A 19767-nucleotide genomic window follows, 5' to 3' on the forward strand; every position below is an offset into this window, starting at 1 on the left:
ATTGTTGCCAAGAAAACCAGTAACAGAAGAAAAATCAACTGCAATATAAAACAAAATATAAAAAAAAAAAAAGCAAAAAAAAAAAAGATGATAATGACGACGATGGTGATGTAGAAATACAATCTTTTCGGGTTTTGTTTTTTTTTTTTTTTTTTTTTTTTTTTTTTTTTGCAAATTTTAAATGGAAATTTTGTTAGCATTATTGTTATATAATTTTTTATATTTTTTTTTTTTTTGTTTATTTGTTTTCTTGCTGCAAGCGCTCGTACTGTTAATGTTAAATAATAAGATGACAGCACATCTAGACACACATAAATACGAGCTCACACGATTTCGTCTAAGTTACTTAACCGAAACTGAAGATGACATACTTATATATTTTGTTAAGATTTTTTATTTATTTACTTATTTTATTTATTTTTTTTTTTATTTAAAGTTTTCATTTCTGCTTTTTCTTATCTTATTGTTTTGCTGGCTTTTTTCAGGCAAACCCACCATAAATTTAATGTCTAATGATTTCAATGTTGCGTCGATTGAAACGAAACGTATATAAAACATCACCTTTGAGCTTTGCTTTGTTGCTCCTAGTCGTTTGAGTTAAAGTATATTCTGTCTGTTATGGTTGGAGTTGCGGTTGATTTTTGCCAATATGCGATTGCAAGCACATGTAAACATGAATAAAACTTTTGGTAAATCACGAATTTTGTTGAAACACTTGTATAAGATAATAGTTAACATTTATAATATATATATATATATATATATAGATATAAATACATATTTACACGCACACATGTGCATAAACGCAGCGATGTGTCGCTGTGGGGAGAATGACGGCTTGGATGCATAAACTACTATTTTATTCAGTTTTTGATCGACTACAGTGGCTTCCGAGAGAATTTATATAGATTCGAGCACGATAGTTCTGTAGAATGCCCGATTGAAAGACGACGCCGAGCATGCGATGTTCAACTGGGGCAAATCTTTGAGGCTCTATGGGGCAGAACACAGAACCCTAAAGTATAGAATAGACAACAAACAACTTTGTGGTGAAGATATTCCATGAAATGTAACGGCTAATGAGGTAGCGGTGTATTGGAAATCAATAAGAGGTAACTTTTAGGGCGTCATATAAGATTGTGATTGAATACAAACTATCAAAATAAGTTGAAGGACGTGCCAAATGTGATTGACCTGTTGGACTAGATCGTGTATATTTTCATTTGTCATGATTGGAAGTACGGTTACTTCGAACGATGTTAACAATAGTAGTTTTTAGTCTTGCAATTGGGAGTCAAGCTAATCATATCAATTGGTCTTGACCATTTTCTTTTTGAAATATCACGGTTGTTAAACTTCAAATAGAAAATTGCAACGTTGTATATATTTTTTGTTATTTTACGTCCAAAGGTTGGGTGAGAAATTGTATAAACAATTGGCCAACCTGTAGCTGAAGGCATTCTAAAATTTCGCCTGCACGCCTTATTCGAAGTCGTTAAATGTGAAAAGTCGCAAAAACCCTATAGGGGCGAGGATTAACAAAATGCTTTACAGCACTGATCTACTGGCGTGAGATAGTGGGAATGCAACAACAACATCTTACAGTTGATTGTAATATTCGCAATTTTAATTTACTTTTCCTTTTTTTCCCCATAAAACTGCAGAAATGGAAAATAAGTAATTAATTTCATATCACATAATGTATGAAGAATTTATAAAAATGATTTATCTGCGTGCGATGAATAAAATTTCGCATTAACAGCACAAAAAAAAGTCTGAAACCAGATGAAAAAATTTGCATTAGCCGTAGAGCAACACTTAGCAACACACAGCAATATATCGAAGGAGGTACGAACGATATCTCAAATATATATCAATTTTGTAGCTCTGCAACCGAAAATACGCCTCAAAGTCTTTGAAAAGTTGGTCAAAAGGAGAGCATCTGTCACATAAATGTGACGTTAGGCTGGGCTAAAAAACGTTTACGTACGGGTTAATTAATGTTGAAAATATAACGAAGCAATTTGTATCGATCAACCCACTACCACTTGTTACTTTTCTTGCAACATCCTTTACAGTTATCCAATATACCTGAAACAATCGACTGTCCAGACAACTGGTTGTCATATTATATAGACACACAGAGACTTTGGCTGATAGAGCTATCGGTTACTAAAGTGAGTCATTACTTTTCCGTTAACATAATATTTAAAAGACTTTTACTTTTCTTTCGACAACTTGTGTTACAGCACATAGTACTATATATATATATATATATATATATATATATATATACATAACTGTGTTTTGCATAATAACCAAGTTTTGTTGTTAACACAATGCGGGGAAGCATTGAACAAAAGCAAATTCGTATGATTTTATAACATATTTTATTACCAAACTATGGAAATCGTATTAATTTCATTATAAAGTTTGCACAAGACATTAAGAATACACATGCAAAAATCGCATAAAACCGATATACTCTCCTACATCTATCTCTCTATCTCTCCATTGCTGGAAGTCACAATTCCTGCAATTAATATGAACATAAAAAAAAAATAAAAATAAATTCAAGTCCAAGGATATCTTTCAAAAAGCTGAAAGTGCCTTTTTTAATACCAAGTATTGTTTGCAGTGCAAGGTTTTATCCGTCAATATCTAGAACGATTAGGAATAGATCCATGTTTGTCTTTGTCAATCGATTACGAATAACCTTCTCTTCAGGTATCTTTGTGTTCAATCTATTTGTCGCAAATTTCCAGATGTTTTAATGGAACTTGGTATACTCGCATTTGTTCGTCCAAGAACAAATCCTTTTTGGAAATGGATGGGATCGGGACAAACTTTTTGCGACTATTCCTCATAAAATGTCCTATGTTGAAAAATCTTTTGCGAACTGCTGCAAGATATTTACCCCTTATCTGGCCCAACTACAAGATTTCATTTTTTTTTATTTGCTCTTTTTTCTTTTTGTATATCAAGCAAAGAAATCTAAAATTCAGCAAACTTTAGTTACTGTTTGTATGCAAATATATTAGTTTTTGTGCATTTGTTGTTTTTTTTCAAGCAGTCAGTGACAAATATTATTGAAACCAGCTATCGTAGACTTTGGTCGAAAACACTTTGCTCGTCCATAAAACCAATCCAATTGCGTTCCCAAAATTTTTCCTTTTTAATTTTAATTGAATTTAACGATGATCCCACAAAAAAAAAAAAAAAGTGTTTATAAATTTCGATTTAGTTATGATGCGAAAAGTAAGCCTTCCCGTTTTTATCACAGGCTTATAGTCATAAAGGAGTCCCGTATCTTGGGCAGGAGAGGTCCAGTCTATCCGAAACTTAGGATAGAAATGCGTTGGGAACCCGTGCATATCAGTTTAGAGCAGCAATCGAACTATCATATTTGATCATTTTTTTTACGAACTATGAACCGAATCAGATTGTCTGGTCATCTTTATATAATTTGAAACATAAACAAAGAAAAACACTATAGTTGGCCATGGCGTACAATTAGGCACCCTACAGTCATTCATACGTTCAGTAGAAAGTTTTTGTGAGAAGCGATTTTACTCATATTAGATGGAGTTCGTATTTGGGCCAAATATCTCAAAAAAGTGGGACCTGTCGGTTGAACGCAAGCAAACAAGATGGATAGAGGGACAGACTAGTTTAAATCGTTTCGGAATGCAACTCTGTGCGTGTATCTCAAATTCAGTTAGATGCTGCATACGTCCACACAAATTTAATATATCCTCATACCACAAACGGTCTAGAGTGCAAAAAATGCATGGCCTGTGTATAACATTTTGTAGCGATTATGTACGAAAAGCCATAACATTTTCATAATCACATGATTTTCGTAAGCGGGTATGTGTACGAATTGGAACTAAAAATCTTTTACGCTTCAATTTTCGTATGCAATTTTTTTTTTACAAGACCAGAAGCGGCTAATAGAATCGAATTATAGAAAATGACAATTGGTTGAATGTGTAGATAATGAAAAACATTGTAGGAGTCGTTCTGTGGTAAGTAGTGTAACAAGATGTCAATATTATCCTCTCATACGTAATCCAGTTCGTCTCCTAAAGGTCTATTTTTTTATAATTTAGGACACTTGGCGTTCAAGGGTATATTCAGTTCGTGCGGATGAATGCAACACATAGAAATGTTGGAGGCGGACATGCCTTTTATTATATCGATCTGAGCTTCTCTGTCCGTCCGTTCTTTTTCTTACTTTTGTGATGCGAGCTGAAATTGATGAAATATTTTAATGGACTTTGGTACACTGGCATATTTTCGCTCAAAGGCGAACGCTATTGAATATTGTTGCGATCGAACGATTTGCTCGACCACTTCCCACATAACGGCATTTTTTGAAAAGTCATTATATGAATTATTCGAGGTATGTCTCCAGTACTTAGTAGAGCCGCGTGTCCCCTTATAGTGTTTTTATTTGCTTGAGTTTCATGTTTAATATTTAATTAAATCTGAACGATACGATAAATATGAAAATGCGATACAAGCAAGAGTTTATTATAATACATTGTAACGTCGGAATTATACTATGTTACGTGGTATATCGGTATGTTCAATAAATTTCTCGTCGTTCAGAAATCTATTATTTATTAATTTGGGTATTTAAAAATATAAAAAACAATTTTAATGACACAATGGCCTGAGTGGCCGAGCAAGCGAAGGATCTCGAGTAACCACTTAATGGTCGTGGGCTCAAATCTTAATTGCGGTAAAGCTTTCATTAAAGCTGGTTGTGTTATAAGCTAGTACTGTAAGACTTTAGTCTTAGCATTTAGTTGCCTGTTAAATTATTAATAATAATAATAATAATAACAATAACTTCAATAAACACTTATGGTAAATGCAGACACGTACTTCAACCGTTTTCGATACTATTTTTCTCGGATTACTATCAAATAATATGCCGTCATCTTAAATGATCCTCTTAAATAATTGTAAACGAGTGCAGGCTTCGTGCAAGCAGACAGATAGTTAAGCTGCAAGTTATAAGGAAATCAACTCTCTGAACCTTGCCTTGGTCGAAGTTATGTGTATATTTTTACAGCCTCTTTAAATCACAAATCACAAAATCACTATACGTTTAAATAATAATTATAAAGAAAAAAGGAAAGAAAATATAGCAGGAGAAAAGCAAGGGGGCAGGAGGAGGAATAGCAGAGTAAGATATATACCAAAACTAGTCTTAATTCTAATATTTAAATAATTTTTTCTTGACATAAAACATATGCTTAAAAACGCGAAAAATCATTTCAAACTTAAGATTGTATATAATTATAAAAATGGAAAAATATGAGAGGAGGAAAAACTCTTTCGAAAGAATTTTAACAGGCACAACTTTAGTTTACTATCCTGAAGCTTTTTTTGTTATGTTTTTGTTTTTGCGTTTGTGTTTCTATAGCAACAAGGCAATCATATTTTCTACGGTTTATGAATAGTGAAGAAAAAGGCGCAAACAGCAACAAATTCAATTTGTTTTATGTCACTCGGCTTATTACCGCACTGTACTATATCGCAACAAACAATCACACTTTGTCTATAAACCGTATGCCATAAATCATCGCAGCATTTGTAATAAATTTTATTTCCCCTCCGAAAAATTACAAAAAAAAAAAAATATATATATATATATGTATATATATTAAAAATAAAAGAATTGAAATAACATTTTCTTCTTTTTTTTTTTTTTTTTTTGTTAACGAAATATATGTCTGCAAAGGATTTATTGTTGAGACCTAGAATAATTGGTTTTGAATTTACAACGAGAGTGGTCAGTTGGTTACCTTACTAGTGATGTGGTAATGATGGTGAATGCCAAATATACGGTACGCTTAAGATAGTAATTTGTTCGTATGTTTAGTATGGGGTGTTAAAAGCTATAAGTGCAGCTTCATTCCTTATATAAACAATGGTTTTTCTGTCTTTCTTTGTTTTTCGTTTTTGTTTTTGTTTTCGTTTTCGTTTTTTTTTTTTGCCTTTTCAAATAAACTACCATATGATTTACAACTTATTTACTTATCGTATGTTGTTAGTGTACTTTTCAGGGGTTTACACGAAATGCTGCAACAACTGAAGGATGAGCGTAAGCATTTATTTGAAGTGAAGTAAGTGAAGAGAAACCTTTTTCTTAAATCATTTATTAACCTTTAGGATAAATAGGCTCCTCAACAATTATGTCATAAATTTTGAAGAGCCAGAGAAATATAAAATGAAAACCAGTTCTTTAATTAGGCTCATTAATAATGCCATACATAAAAACATAAAAGTCGGAGCAGCACTAATACTGAACGTTCATCACTTGTAAATAAATAATATATCAGTATATTAGCGAATATCAGGTTAAATGGTGTTAAATGCTTATAAACTTTTGTACGACTCTACTTAGCCGCAAGATGAGGGGAAAAATTCAAAGCTGATAGTTGTTCCGCGTTTTCTTTGTTTACAAAAACAGCGCTTATCATAATAATGTTATTTATAGACTGACGTCTGCGAAGTTGACGAATTCAATATATTTTTAAATGGCTTAAGAAATAATTTTACTCCTTAAGAGATTCTTCTTCTTCTTCTTTTTATTCAAATTTCAAATAATCATCTTCCCTTTCATACCAAAAAATTGCTAAAAAATGGTTCTTTTTAAACTGCACGTAGTGGCTTTCCCCCATAATTTTAGAGAGCTTAATATGAAGTACATGCGCTCGCAAATAGATGTCAACAGGTCATGTTGTACTATCCCGTAGCAAAATTTTTAAACTCATCACAAACAACAGAGGAAAAATTCGACTTAAACTTGACAAAAACAAGTGAAAACGCTGTAAATACTCTCCGCCACCCTACAGTTATTGGTATAACGACTTTTGAAAGTAAGCCATTCTATGGGAAGTTTTCAATACCGTTCGTCCTTTGTCCAAAGAACCTCATTTTAATAAATTCCATCAAAATATCCAAAAAATTTGCGAGCTGTAGGTTGAACATAGGAAAACAAGACGGACAGATAAGGTTGGAATATGTTTCAGAAACGATCGGTTTAACGGAAGGTTTGCTCATTTCAAGACTGTCTATGCGTTGCTTACATTCGCTCAATCTTAATATATCTTTGTACGACAAGTGGTGTGGGTAATAATTATACAGTAATGAATATATCAGATTGAAGACATCCGGCTTAATAAGTATGAAGAAGGATGGGGAAGAAGAAATTAAAAATTTAACGTAACTTTTAATAATAATATTCCCGTCGTTCGAAAATGTGATTTACAGTCTACGCTTATCTTGTCTGAAAAAAACAGATACGAATATACAATTATAACTCGAAAAATCTTATTTGCCAAGTCGTTACAAACTTTTTATGAAAGAAAGTATAAAAAAAATAATTTTATATTGATATTTTATATAAAAGTTAGTTGACTTGAAAGCTTCTGTGAAACACCCCCCGATTATGAAACGGTCTGTAATGGAATGGGTTTTTTTAATGCTATTCCTCAAATGACTTTGGTTTTTAAAAATGAAAATGCAAATATCAAATATTTAGCATATTTTCGGACAAGAGAAAAAACAGTATATAAAACATATGTATATCGAACAAGAGAAAACCTGTTAATAATTTTGAAATCTTGTTCACATTTGTTAAATGGCTTTTTCTTTATCAAATTAAATCAAATTGTATGTAAAAATTTTGGCAGATGAACTAAAGAAAAAGTACTCAGCTAGGTAGTAGCCGGTATATAAGCTGACTTTATCTAACCACTGTTATAGAATGCATCACTGCGTGCCCGAACAATGGAACAGTTAAATTATTAACAGCAAAAAAGAAAAAAAAATAAATAAACAAGCAATAACAGCAGAAAGAGCATATACAAATGAAAATCCAACAACAAAACAAGTGAAAATAAATTAAAAGCAAATCGAGTGCATACACTTGGCAAAAGCATAATGAAGTCATAGTTTTATACGAAAAGAGAGAAGAAATAAAAAAGCTTTTATTTCTCACCCTCGCTCCCACCTCAGCTACCAACTAAACATATGGTGTTCATACATATATATATATATATATATATATGATGATGACCATAAAAGAATAACAAACAGTAATACAGACAGCACAGATAAATGGACAAATAGTTCCGCTTTTATGAGCAAAACTGTACGATTACATTATGGATTTTATTAAACGAAAAAGTACATATGTATATATATATATATTATTAACCATATAAAGCGCAAAGAAAATATAGTTAAAAATGTAAAAAACTTCATGTTCATATAAGGTTTAAAGAGGGAAATCATGTTAATAATGAACACACATGCACAACAAAATCGAAAATTTATATAGAAATATAGAGGAAAAAAAATGCGTATATATATATATATATATATATACATATACATTCAATACGGAACTTATTCATTTTATTTAATTTACCTTGGGCAGCAAAGACTTGATAGAATTGTGACAGATAGGTGAGTATTGATAGCCGATCGGGTACTTCATAGGCGGCCATATCATCGGCATCCAATAGCGCAGGTATACCCAAATACTTTTCAGCTGTCGTAAATGCTAACGAATTGTTGTAATAAACATCGGCTTTATTCAATTTATCAAAATCACTGAAATGGAAAACAGAATCGAAATAAAAAATTATAGAAATCAATATTTAACAAGTTTATTATATTCTAATTAAGTGAGGTATTTGAGCATAACGAATTATTAGAGAATAGCGAATAAAGAAAAACAAATAGACGCAAATATATATATATATATACATAAATATATATATATATTAAAAATAAGTAAGATTGTATAGGTGGTGGGAGGAAAATAAAAACAGGGTCAAAACTGATTTTTTATATGATTAATGTTAACTAATCACGTACAGTCCAGTTTCTGCTTCTATTATAAGCTACGATGATTAATCTTTTAATTAAAAGATTACCTTATTTTGATATCTTTTGTTTGTAATGCCGGTATTTAGCAGATTTTCTTTCCTTTCTTTCAAAACACATTTAACCATAAGTAAGGAGGTAAGTAAACAAATGTTACATTTATCGATTTAATGCGAAACTTTTTTTAAATTATTTTATTTATATATATGTGAAACTAGTTTCACTTTTCGTGAACGAACGAATGGACTGCCATGCTTAGAATGCTCCAGAATGTTAATGTGAATAAGAATTACATTTATTTTATATTTCTTACGATTATGGAAGGTCTGTCACAAACGGTGTCGTAAAAGTTGGTATGAAATGTAGGACTATAGAGCGCCACATAAGATAACGTAGAAGGAGAATCTTAACTGAATGTCAATCAAAATGAAAAAAAAAAAAAAGAAACGTATAATATCAAAATTAAAACTTTTCGAACCAAATGCGAGCGAAATTTTTCTGCTTACATATGTCAAGAAAAATGTTAAATGAACGATGCCTTCTTCAATAACTTATGATTATTTTATCATATATATATTTTATTGTTTAGAGTATCATACGAGAGTAGTATATATTGATGATTAAAATATTAATCGAAAGTCCCATTATTTCCCGTATTTGTAATCATATATTTATCCCAGCAACTCATAAATAATTGCGTCAACTAAAAATCGTTCTTGTACACGTTAGCTTACGTTTATGTGATCTCTGGACAAATTCTTGGCCACATTTGATTGTTTTTCAAAGTTGGTTTTAGATTCTTATGTAACAAATGCATATATACATAACAAACACATATGCAAACATATGCCTTTGTGAATACCGAAAACTTGCCAATATTCGAAAATTCGTTCTCGAAGTGGCTAACCCTATGGGAATCCTGAAAACATCTCGTAAATGTACAATAAAATATTTAACTTTATTAAGGCGACCAGACTCACCATCTAGTCTACCTTAAAAAGAAAACAAGTAACAATAATTCATTCGTTTTGGTAGTAATACACCAAAAATTACGGATTATATTCATCCAATGGCGTATTTTTCATGAAAGCCGATGGAATCCAAAAAATAGAACAGAAGTAGTCCAAATACGGTAAAGTGGACTAATTTTCAGCATGAAATATTGAAAATGATACCCTTTCACTATATAAAGATTCAATTTTCGTAGGCACAGTTATATGAGGTTATATGAGGGTTCATAATATTGCTCCAACCGAGCCAAATTTTTCATACTACTCTAGAATGTCGAAATATTATTATTTAGCGACTTTTGTCGAAAAATATTAAAAAATTTCAAATTTTTTCAATAATACAACTTTTTAAAATAATTCTGAATCGATCGGTATGATAAAAACTGGATATATCTTAAACTTTTCCGTGTGTTACGTACTTCCGCGCTTTACTCTATAATACATTCTATAAGGCTGCTGGAGTAGCTATAAAGCATGCGGCAAATATTATCTAGGTTAAGCTAAGAGGCTAATGTAAAAATGATCACGATCTAATGCATCTCTAATTTATTGATTTGAGGATACGGGTATCGAAGTCTCCTCTAAGAGCTAATAACTGGATCTGTAAGGCTTCCCAAAGCAAAAGCCCCCAAAGCAAAAATTTTCAAAATTAAGGGGCGGTATTTTGCAACTATTAGTCGATTCATTTCTATCTATTACGATGTTATTCGCAGGCTATGTTTGGTGTTTAACACACATTTGTTAGAGAAGTAGATGTCAATAGCGTAGCGTATATCAGCCGATGTGCGTTTAATTATTGCACCTTGATGAACCTTTGTGCTATACTTAAGTTATCTTTAGATTTAGATGACGTACTTTTAATTAAAACCTATTTTCCGCAATTATTTCTTTCGCTTCGCTATATTTCCTAATAGTGAGAATTGCAGTGTTCTACATGAAGCAGATGGCTGGCATTCCACTTAATCGAATCGATGTTGATTTTGTTTTTTTAGTTCATAGCGTGTTGAAAGCATATCTTGTCATGTTGCTTATTATACATTTAAACATTTTTTTATATTCCGTTCATGTTCTTTAAAAACTATATGCTTTTCTTCTTCTAATTTTTAAGTGTGGTACAGTAAGTGAAGCAACCACAAGGTAACAAAACCCTCACCTCCAAGTGGTGATCCCCGGGCAACGGCTTCGGCCGGCGAAGAAGGGTTTAAGGTTTTGGACTAACATAACTCGGCGATGAGTTTTCTGAGAAATGGTGTAGGGGTTCGCTGGAAGATGAACTCTTCGCTCATGAAGCTAACTACTACCTAGGAAGTTAATAGGTTATAGTACGTAGAGGTAGTAACTTAGCGAGTGCATGGTAGATCGCCCCTGTCGTGTCAGTGCAATGCCCCAGACTTATATATCTCGATGAAGAGTAGTTCTGGTGTTGGCTAGCCGGGATGGTATGGCTAATCCAAAGGCAAGTAGTCTGAGTTTCAGCTGCGCAAAGTACGCTTAAGGCTTTGCATTATAAACTGGGAGCCACGGGGGTCAGGAGGCTCGCTCACTAAGCCATGTATGCCTGCAGGTAAATGATGGGATTTGTGTTTAAAAGTCGTAACATAAATTAAAGATAATGATAAAAGATCATAATGATAAAAAGGATTTTGACGCAAGGCTTCTCCTTTGGCCTATTTAAATAATAAAAGGGAAATAGACGGAAGGCTTCCCCTTTAAATTCCTACTCTATAATAAAAATTGAGAATTTTCTCTATAAATAATAATATAGAAAGGGATTTGACAGAAGGCTTTTTACCCTTTTTGCCTATCACACTTTTGAACATATATCCACGGATGCCTAGCGGCAATGGATCAACCGCGCTTGTGGAAACCTTATGGTGGAAGCAAGCGCATTTTTCTTTCCCGTTTTTGAATTCTTTTGAGTTGGTCAATTTGTGAGCCCTGACTGCTTGGGTGCGGCCCTTTGGGAAGTACTCGTGGTGGTTGTGGTTGGCAGTTACAAGCCAACGTTGAACAATCGAGTGCAGCTAGGCCTCACCACTGACCAGAGTGGGGTTTATTGATCCATACGCAATAAATCATTCTGGACTCAGGTGCTGCTTAGGCCCCTACTCTGTAGGGATTGTCTAACTCGCCAGGGGGCGTATACTAAGCTTAAAATGACTTGGGGTTAGGCCATCATGGGTTAAGCCATCATGGCAGGAAGCCACGTTAAGCCCAGGTTACAAATCTATACATATAAACATTTTTTTATATTCCGTTAATGTTCGTTAAAAACTATATGCTTTTCTTCTCATAATTTTTAAGTGTGTACAGTAAGTGAAGCAACCACAAGGTAACAAAATACTTGGGCTTACTTTTATGTATTTATGTATTTATGTATTTTTTTGTTTATTACGTCTATTAATTAACAACTCTTATAAAGATTGACGAGAAATGAAGGGGAAAAAAAATCTTTTTATTTATTGAGTATTAGTTTTTATGAACTATGAATGAATATTTGCTATCATTTCAAATCACATACCGTTAACATATTTTTAACTTGTTTATGTTGTTTTTTGTTTTCCATTTCACATTATTTATAGTGTTAAAACTCTACTCTCTATCTGTTATATACTTTTTCTTTTATCTAAATTTGGTATCATTAGCAAATTATTGTTTGATGGTTAGTACAAGGATGCTGTTCTTCTTTCTTAAATTAACCTTAAATAATGAAAGGCTTAAGAAATTTGAATTAAATTTGCATTTCTTACCTATGCCTTAGTTTAATACATATTCATGAGTGACTTAAGAGGAGATTGTAAGCAATAGGAAATAACGGAAAAATACTTCATTAACCTCAATTCTGTTTATTTTAACTATTCGAACTACCGCAGCATACACATAATCCAATTATCTCGGTCCCCTTTTAACTTCCGAGTTATATAAAAGTGTAATGAAGCACAGGCATATGCACATGTGTGTTTGCAGGGAGTTTAGATCAATGGAAAATTTTAGGTCTGTCCATCGGTCTGTCTTTTGTGAAAACTTAAAAATAAGCAAAAATCAACATATCAAGCTACTAATAGCTAAAGTACCAAAACGGTCCCGAAAAAATTTAAAAAATTTTCATCCATATTATCGCTTTTCATTATATATCGTATTATTATTATTATTATTATTATTATAAATTTCGCCAGAGAAATAAATTCTAAGACTAAACTCTTAAAAGCATTAGCATCTAAGGCTATCGGCTTTATATATATATCGTAGTCGATACTAATTTGAAGGTTTTGTTAGGGTCTTATCGCAGATGAGATAATAGTAATTCACAACTTATTGATCATGATAGAGAAAGGTGGACCTAAGATGTTTTAAGCAAAATCTTGAGCGGATCGAAAGGACGCAGAACCGTTCGCTAAAAGTCTTCGAAACGAATAAGTAAGTAAAGGAACGAGAAAACTTCGATTTGTATTTTCGTCACGATAGGATAGCCCCAAAATGTTTTATTTTACAATATACGCCAATAAAGACACTGATGGAAGCAATCGATCCTTTCCATTACCGAATATGAGCTCACGTTAGCCAAATTAAGAGCATTTCGTTATACATTATTGCTTTTATTATTATTTACTTAAAAATTTTCGCCAATTCAAAAATCGCATTTATTTCCGAAGATGGATCCGACTTCGCTTAGCAACGATCACGCGATTGCTTGCGAATAAATTTAAAGTACCCCATTTAAAATCGGGTGTTGATTTGAAAATATATGTGTATTCATTTTTATATCCATTAAACAGGTAAATTAGATTGATTACATAACTTTAACGTAAAGAAATCAACAAACTTTTTCCATCCGCTTCATCAAATTACAAGCGACAATTTCCATCTTAAAAGCTTAAAGTGACCACGAACAACTCCTTCTTGTTATTGTGTGCACAAACAAGTTCTGAGGTTTTTTTCTTTGCAATTTTGAAACTTTATTGAGAGAAATTGATACAATATATTTTATTCAAAATATTGTGCATTGCTAGGTACGACTTTTCCCTATTTTTCAGGCATCATACTTACTAGCGCTAACTTTTGTCATTGGGTTCGCTGGCTATTAGCTTAAAAAGTAGAATCATTGTGTGGTATTCAAATATTTTTAAATTTTATTAATATCGGCGCAGATTCTATGTTACGGGCATTCAAGAGCTCGAAAGAAAGTTCGTTAACCGATTCTTTGAAATTATTCTTCGCAACGCTTCTCAAAAACCGTTGGCCAACTTTTTATATGCCATGCCATTTGTTTTACAACGATATATTAAGTCTGTGCGAATGTACGCAACGCCCGAAAGGGACTTAAGATGGACCAAATTTTTATTATTTATATATCGGTATAAACCGATCGCTTGTCTACCGGTCCGCCTTGTTTTCTTGTGTTCAGCCTGCAGATCACAATTTTCGAGATACTCAGATCGGATAACTTTTTTGACTACTCCCAATGTAAGGCCTCGTTTTGAATAGTTTTTATATCAATAACTGTATTGAGCGAAGTGGTGTAGGAGATTTATTAGTGGGTTAATTTGAAACCGAGTGTAACTATTCAAGGTCGCATATGAAAGAGCGACGGGCACGCTAATTCTCGATGTCGAGAAATATAAAAACACTGCGTGTTTAAAACATTAGGAGAAATGTTTATACTTTCAATATGAACATTTTTTGTTTAGGTCGTTAAAATTGTAATTAACATCTGAAAGACGCACCACGTCATTCGGTTCGTTAGCTATTAATTTGGAACGTCCTTTGTAATTGTAATAAAAGATTTTCATTTGATTTTTATTCAATAACAAACCAGAGTGTGTTTTCCCATAATCCAAGCGGTCAAAATCGAATACAATTAAGTTTTGTGTCTCATTACTCTTACGGATCGATTGCTACTTCAAAACGTTGAAAGTTAGGCCCTTCCATCATATGAAAATTTAGTTTTTATAGCAATAGAGTTGCACGTATCAGAAGTATTACTCCGTCCGATTTAAATTGTTCACATAAATTTAAAATGACCTAATATTGTTACTTGGTGATTTTCGTCGAGAGACTTTAAAAATTCCAGTTTTTTTTTCCCGGTAAGGCATTATGAGATCAGTGCTCGAAAAAGTGGTCCGTACCGAAGCACCTTGAATACCGTTCCTCCTAGGACCAAAGCATGTCAATGTACCGAATTTCGTTAAACCATTATATATAAAAAATTGCGGGCTGCAGATTGAATATAAAGACACACGAGTACAGAAACAGAGTAATCTATATCGATTCAGAAAATGACTCTAAACCGGTCGGTATAAAAAATGATGTTTCCATATCATAAATTCGTTGTCCGCATGCACTCAATATACATACATACAACAAACGGTGTATGGTTATATAATAAAAATGTTACAACAAAGCAAAGGTTCCTATGAGTGAACACTGCCGATCCTGAGGCATAGTTCAAGTTAATCTACTTGCAAACAAAATCATTAAGCGCTCGATAAGCGAAAGACTAGTTGACGTGTGCACTCAAGTAAAAAAGTATAATTAAATCCTCTATAAGTGTTAAGTTTAACAGAAACGTTTCGCTTAATTTCAAATCGATCAAACTTAAGCACTCTCCAGGCTGATGTCTCGTTGATGCGCAGTTACTTTTCATTTAATTTAAACTAATACAAAAGAAAACAAATGTACTAAACTCACTGAATTCGTTATCTATTTAGAGGCAATCACATCATAATACTACTGATAAACATACTTCAGATAGTTGTGGGCTGCATTACCTAATTTTAAAGTTCGAAAAATGAAATGTTCTCACGTCTGCATATTTAAAAATGTCAATTCGAAACGAATAAGAAAATTATATTCGGTTGGGGTCGTATCTTGTATACCCAGCACTATTCATTTACAACGCTAAGGGTATGTTAGTATTATATATTATTATTGGCAGATTAGTATTAAGTAGTCCAGGCGAATTACTAACAGTGTTTAATTAGAATAATAATAATTCCTTGTTATTTACATATATACCCATTTTCGAGAAAAACGATGATGACCCTTAATAAATTTATTTGTAATTATCTATTACTTGCGCTGTATTAAATTATAATTAACACACATGGCTTATGGCATTCTACTCTCTAAATGCTCTTATTTGATATCCATATCGATGAGATTGTTAAGGAAAAGATTAATTATCTACGACGTCACGCCCATCGTATGTAATTTAGAATTAACGTACTTGGCTTGTTTTATTGTACTCTCCAAGTGCTTTTATTTGGTACCCAATTACTTGCATTGCTAAGAGAAAACTCATCCGCCGCATTGTGGGACAATATATCTTCACGTGAAGAATATGCGGAATAATTTTCCACATTTTGTCTTGTTCACCTCAAGAGTGACAAACAAAAAAAAATTAAAATATAAACTAATACAACATTGTATGGGCGTGACCAATTTTTTTCATTTTCAAATATGAACAGTAAGGTCCTGCATAAGGTAAATGTAGAAAATTTCAGTCTTGTATTTTTCATAATTTACGGATAATGAACATAAGGCCAAAGATGTTTGCTTAAAGACACAGATTTGCGTTCGGTTTATGTTTTACTGTGAGTGTGTGCTTTGATCAATTTGGCCCATTTCCAATGATAATTTTGGGCGCAATGACATTCAATGTTTCCACTAAATTTGAAGACATATATTGACTTTTGCGACCACGAGAGCGCTACCAACTCAAACCACTTAGACGCGCAAATGGACAGACATCCACAATCGGCAATCGATTCAAAACGTCACTTTTTATATTCTCTGACGTTTCCTTTTGAATGTTGCAAGCATTACGACAAAGTGAGTATACTACCATTTTGCAGGGGTGGGTAGAAAAGATGTGATTTATCATATGAGTTAAATTTAGGTCGAAATATTGTAAATAAATTTTCTATAAAACTTAATTAAAAGCGTTTTAAGCTTTTATGACTTCAATTTTTTTCTTACTTTTGCTGAAATGCTAAAAACTCAATACTAATTTGTAGCTGAATGCGCAATAATTCAAGCAAAGCAAAAAAAAAATAGTGCATCGAAAGTTGAGCGTATTAAATTTGTTATTTGGTACGTGCCATTTTTTAAAAATGATTTCAACCACGCACATGATCTCCAAGATAAGTATTGAAACTGGTTCTCTAGATATTTTTGTGTAGAAGGAAATAAAAAAATTTGTTTTTTAAAAGGAGGAGCTGATATCGAATCTTAGACAGTACAGAGCAGGATCTTGATCAAGCGTCAATCAATAGTCATGTAGTATCTGGTAAGGCTTGCAAAGATAACAAGTAAGAACAACAACAACGGGCAGAGCCGACCATTAAATACCCATTAAAATACCATTGTCTAACCCAATTCTTATTTTCGCATGACATTACTATGGTGCGTCAATTTCCATCAGTACATATAAAAACTTAAACTTTTCTGCTCTACAAATGATCAATTTTCGTGAAAATCCTTATTAAGGTGGAATCCGAAAAATAGGCCGAGATGGTCCAAATTTGAAACAATTAATTTTTTTATGTTAAATTACTATTATGATATAATTTTTATCATGAAGCATCGAAAATTATAAACTTTAGTGTTCCTTATATGAGAGGGGATTCAAAAGTTGCCTCAGCCGATTCAAAGTTTTCATACTAATTTAGTACGCCGAAATACTACTATATAGCCATTTTTGCCGAGCAATTTTGAAAATTGCAATTCTTTTCCATATAAATACTTTTCAGAATAGGGCGGAATGACTGAACCACTTTCAATATCGTTCGTCCTTGGGTCAAAACACGTCACTTTACTAAATTTCATCAAAATATCTAAAAAATTACAGACAGGCTTAGGTCAAGTCAGACTATGATTCTGAATCGATCGTTATAATAAGAGGTGAGTCTGTCTTAAGCTTTTCTGAGTGCTACATACGTCTGCACTAACTTAATATCCCCCGTAGGCTATAACAGCGAAAAATTTTGCATACAGAAGTAAATTCATAGATCGATATGTTGGTGCGGACGTAACAACAGCACAACAAATTGGAGGCTATAGAGAAATAGATACCCTTTAGATTCTATGTGTCACCTGTCATAGGTTGCTGTGCGTATAGGTTTTTATAGAAAGTAGAAATCTATAAAACGGCTATCACGCTATTCGACTTCAACCAACAAAAACCACTCATTCTCTCTCCCTTTCTTGTTATATTAGTTGCTGTTATATCAATTCAGTTTTCTAAACATTTTCTAAACGAACATGTGAGACAATGGATAAAAAACTGGTCTAACCGTAATTCATGAAAATATATTCTATTTTTTATACCATACGTATCCGACTACGGAATACGTACTCAGTTTATTAATCTCTTTGTGACAGCGATATAAGTGAAATAGGAAAACTCGGCATATCTCTCTCCAAGTGCTACATCGGGGCGAGTTTAATTAATTCAAATGAGGGGCTACACTTTTGCCTTTTTTTACGCCCAAATCAAAGGAGAAGATTATCTTGTTATTATCACTATCTTGTTATGGGCACAATAAAATGACATTCATGAGACTGTGAATTATGTCTTCTTCCCTGGCTGTTGTGAAATTTCCTAAGACAGGTTTAAGATCGATTTGATAGTCGGCATTGACTTGCGACCAAAAAGTCTACGTCAAAAAAGTAGGAAAATGTAAAAATATTTTAATGAGTAGTTTACAAATAGGATGAAAATTTGAGAGCGATATTTATAATTTTTTTTTAATATGACCGGTCGCTCAGGGGATGTCGTCTATTCGTGCAGCATGGTGACTGCTAGAAAAAACAGAGCCAAAAGAAAAATAAATAGGAAAATGGTGGCTGCTGCCTAGTGGACTTGGGTCCAATCGTCAAGTGTTATGCCTTTAGCGAGTGAGTACTCCTTATAGCTATGGTTAAAGGCAACTCTACCACAGTTGAGATTTGAACCAGCGGACTTGGTAATTGTTGTCCTTACCTACTAGGCCACATAGGTGGGGGCGAAGGTCGGGTCTGGTATGTATGTATATAAGCATTCCGATTTGTCCAGTGATGCGTTTTTAGTCAACAGAAAATTGGAATTTTTTATGTAACAAAAGAATACTTAAAGTTCGTCTTAAAGCTGATATAACTTGTTAACTTGTTATATCTTACGCCACTTGTCGTACAGGGTATGTAACACGCAGCATTGTTTAAAATAGACCCACCTATTATTATACCAACCGCTGCAGCATCATTTTCTGAATCGATATAAGCCTGTTTGTCCGTCTGTCAATGTCAATTTGTGTTTAAGCTTTGGATAAAATTTGATATACTACCGCGCTTTGTCCCAAGGACGAACGCTATCGAAAATGATTTGGATTGAGCCACCTTTTCGGCCACTCCGCATATAAAGACCTTTTAAAAAACTGAAATTTTAAAAATTTCTCCGTAAAAGTGGCTGAGTAGCAGTATTTCGACATTCTAAATTAGTATGAAAACTTTGGAGCGGCTGGGGCTACTTTTAAACCACCTCTTATTTAACGAAAGCTGATCAAGTTCATACGACAAAGAAGTCAAATTTTCAATACTTTTGATAAAAATCAGATTGTAATGGTAATTTAAAATAAGATATTAACTGTGCCATATTTGATTCATCTCGGCCAAAAGAGTCTAAATATTAAGAGGTTATAATGAAATTTAATTCATAAAAGCAATTTAATATAAAAATTAGCTCTACAAAATTTGAACCATGTGCGGCTATTTTTGTATCTTACCCTATACAAGAATTTTCACGAAATTTTCTTGTTTTCTAGAACAGAAAAGTCTAAGTTTTATTATGTTATGATGAAATTTGACC

General features: G+C 32.8%; 1 protein-coding gene across 1 annotated transcript in view; it reads right to left on the reverse strand.

Annotated features, from left to right (window-relative positions):
• LOC119637460 (MICAL-like protein 1) overlaps positions 1-19767 on the reverse strand; it is an 81425-nt gene that overhangs the window by 59127 nt on the left and 2531 nt on the right. The window contains exon 2 of the mRNA XM_038033478.1: positions 8453-8637. Coding sequence (XP_037889406.1) covers positions 8453-8637 — 185 coding nt within the window. The remainder of the gene's footprint in view (positions 1-8452; positions 8638-19767) is intronic.

The sequence above is a fragment of the Glossina fuscipes genome, unplaced genomic scaffold (genome assembly GCF_014805625.2).
Source record: "Glossina fuscipes isolate IAEA_lab_2018 unplaced genomic scaffold, Yale_Gfus_2 59, whole genome shotgun sequence".
In the NCBI taxonomy this organism is placed as follows: domain Eukaryota; kingdom Metazoa; phylum Arthropoda; class Insecta; order Diptera; family Glossinidae; genus Glossina; species Glossina fuscipes.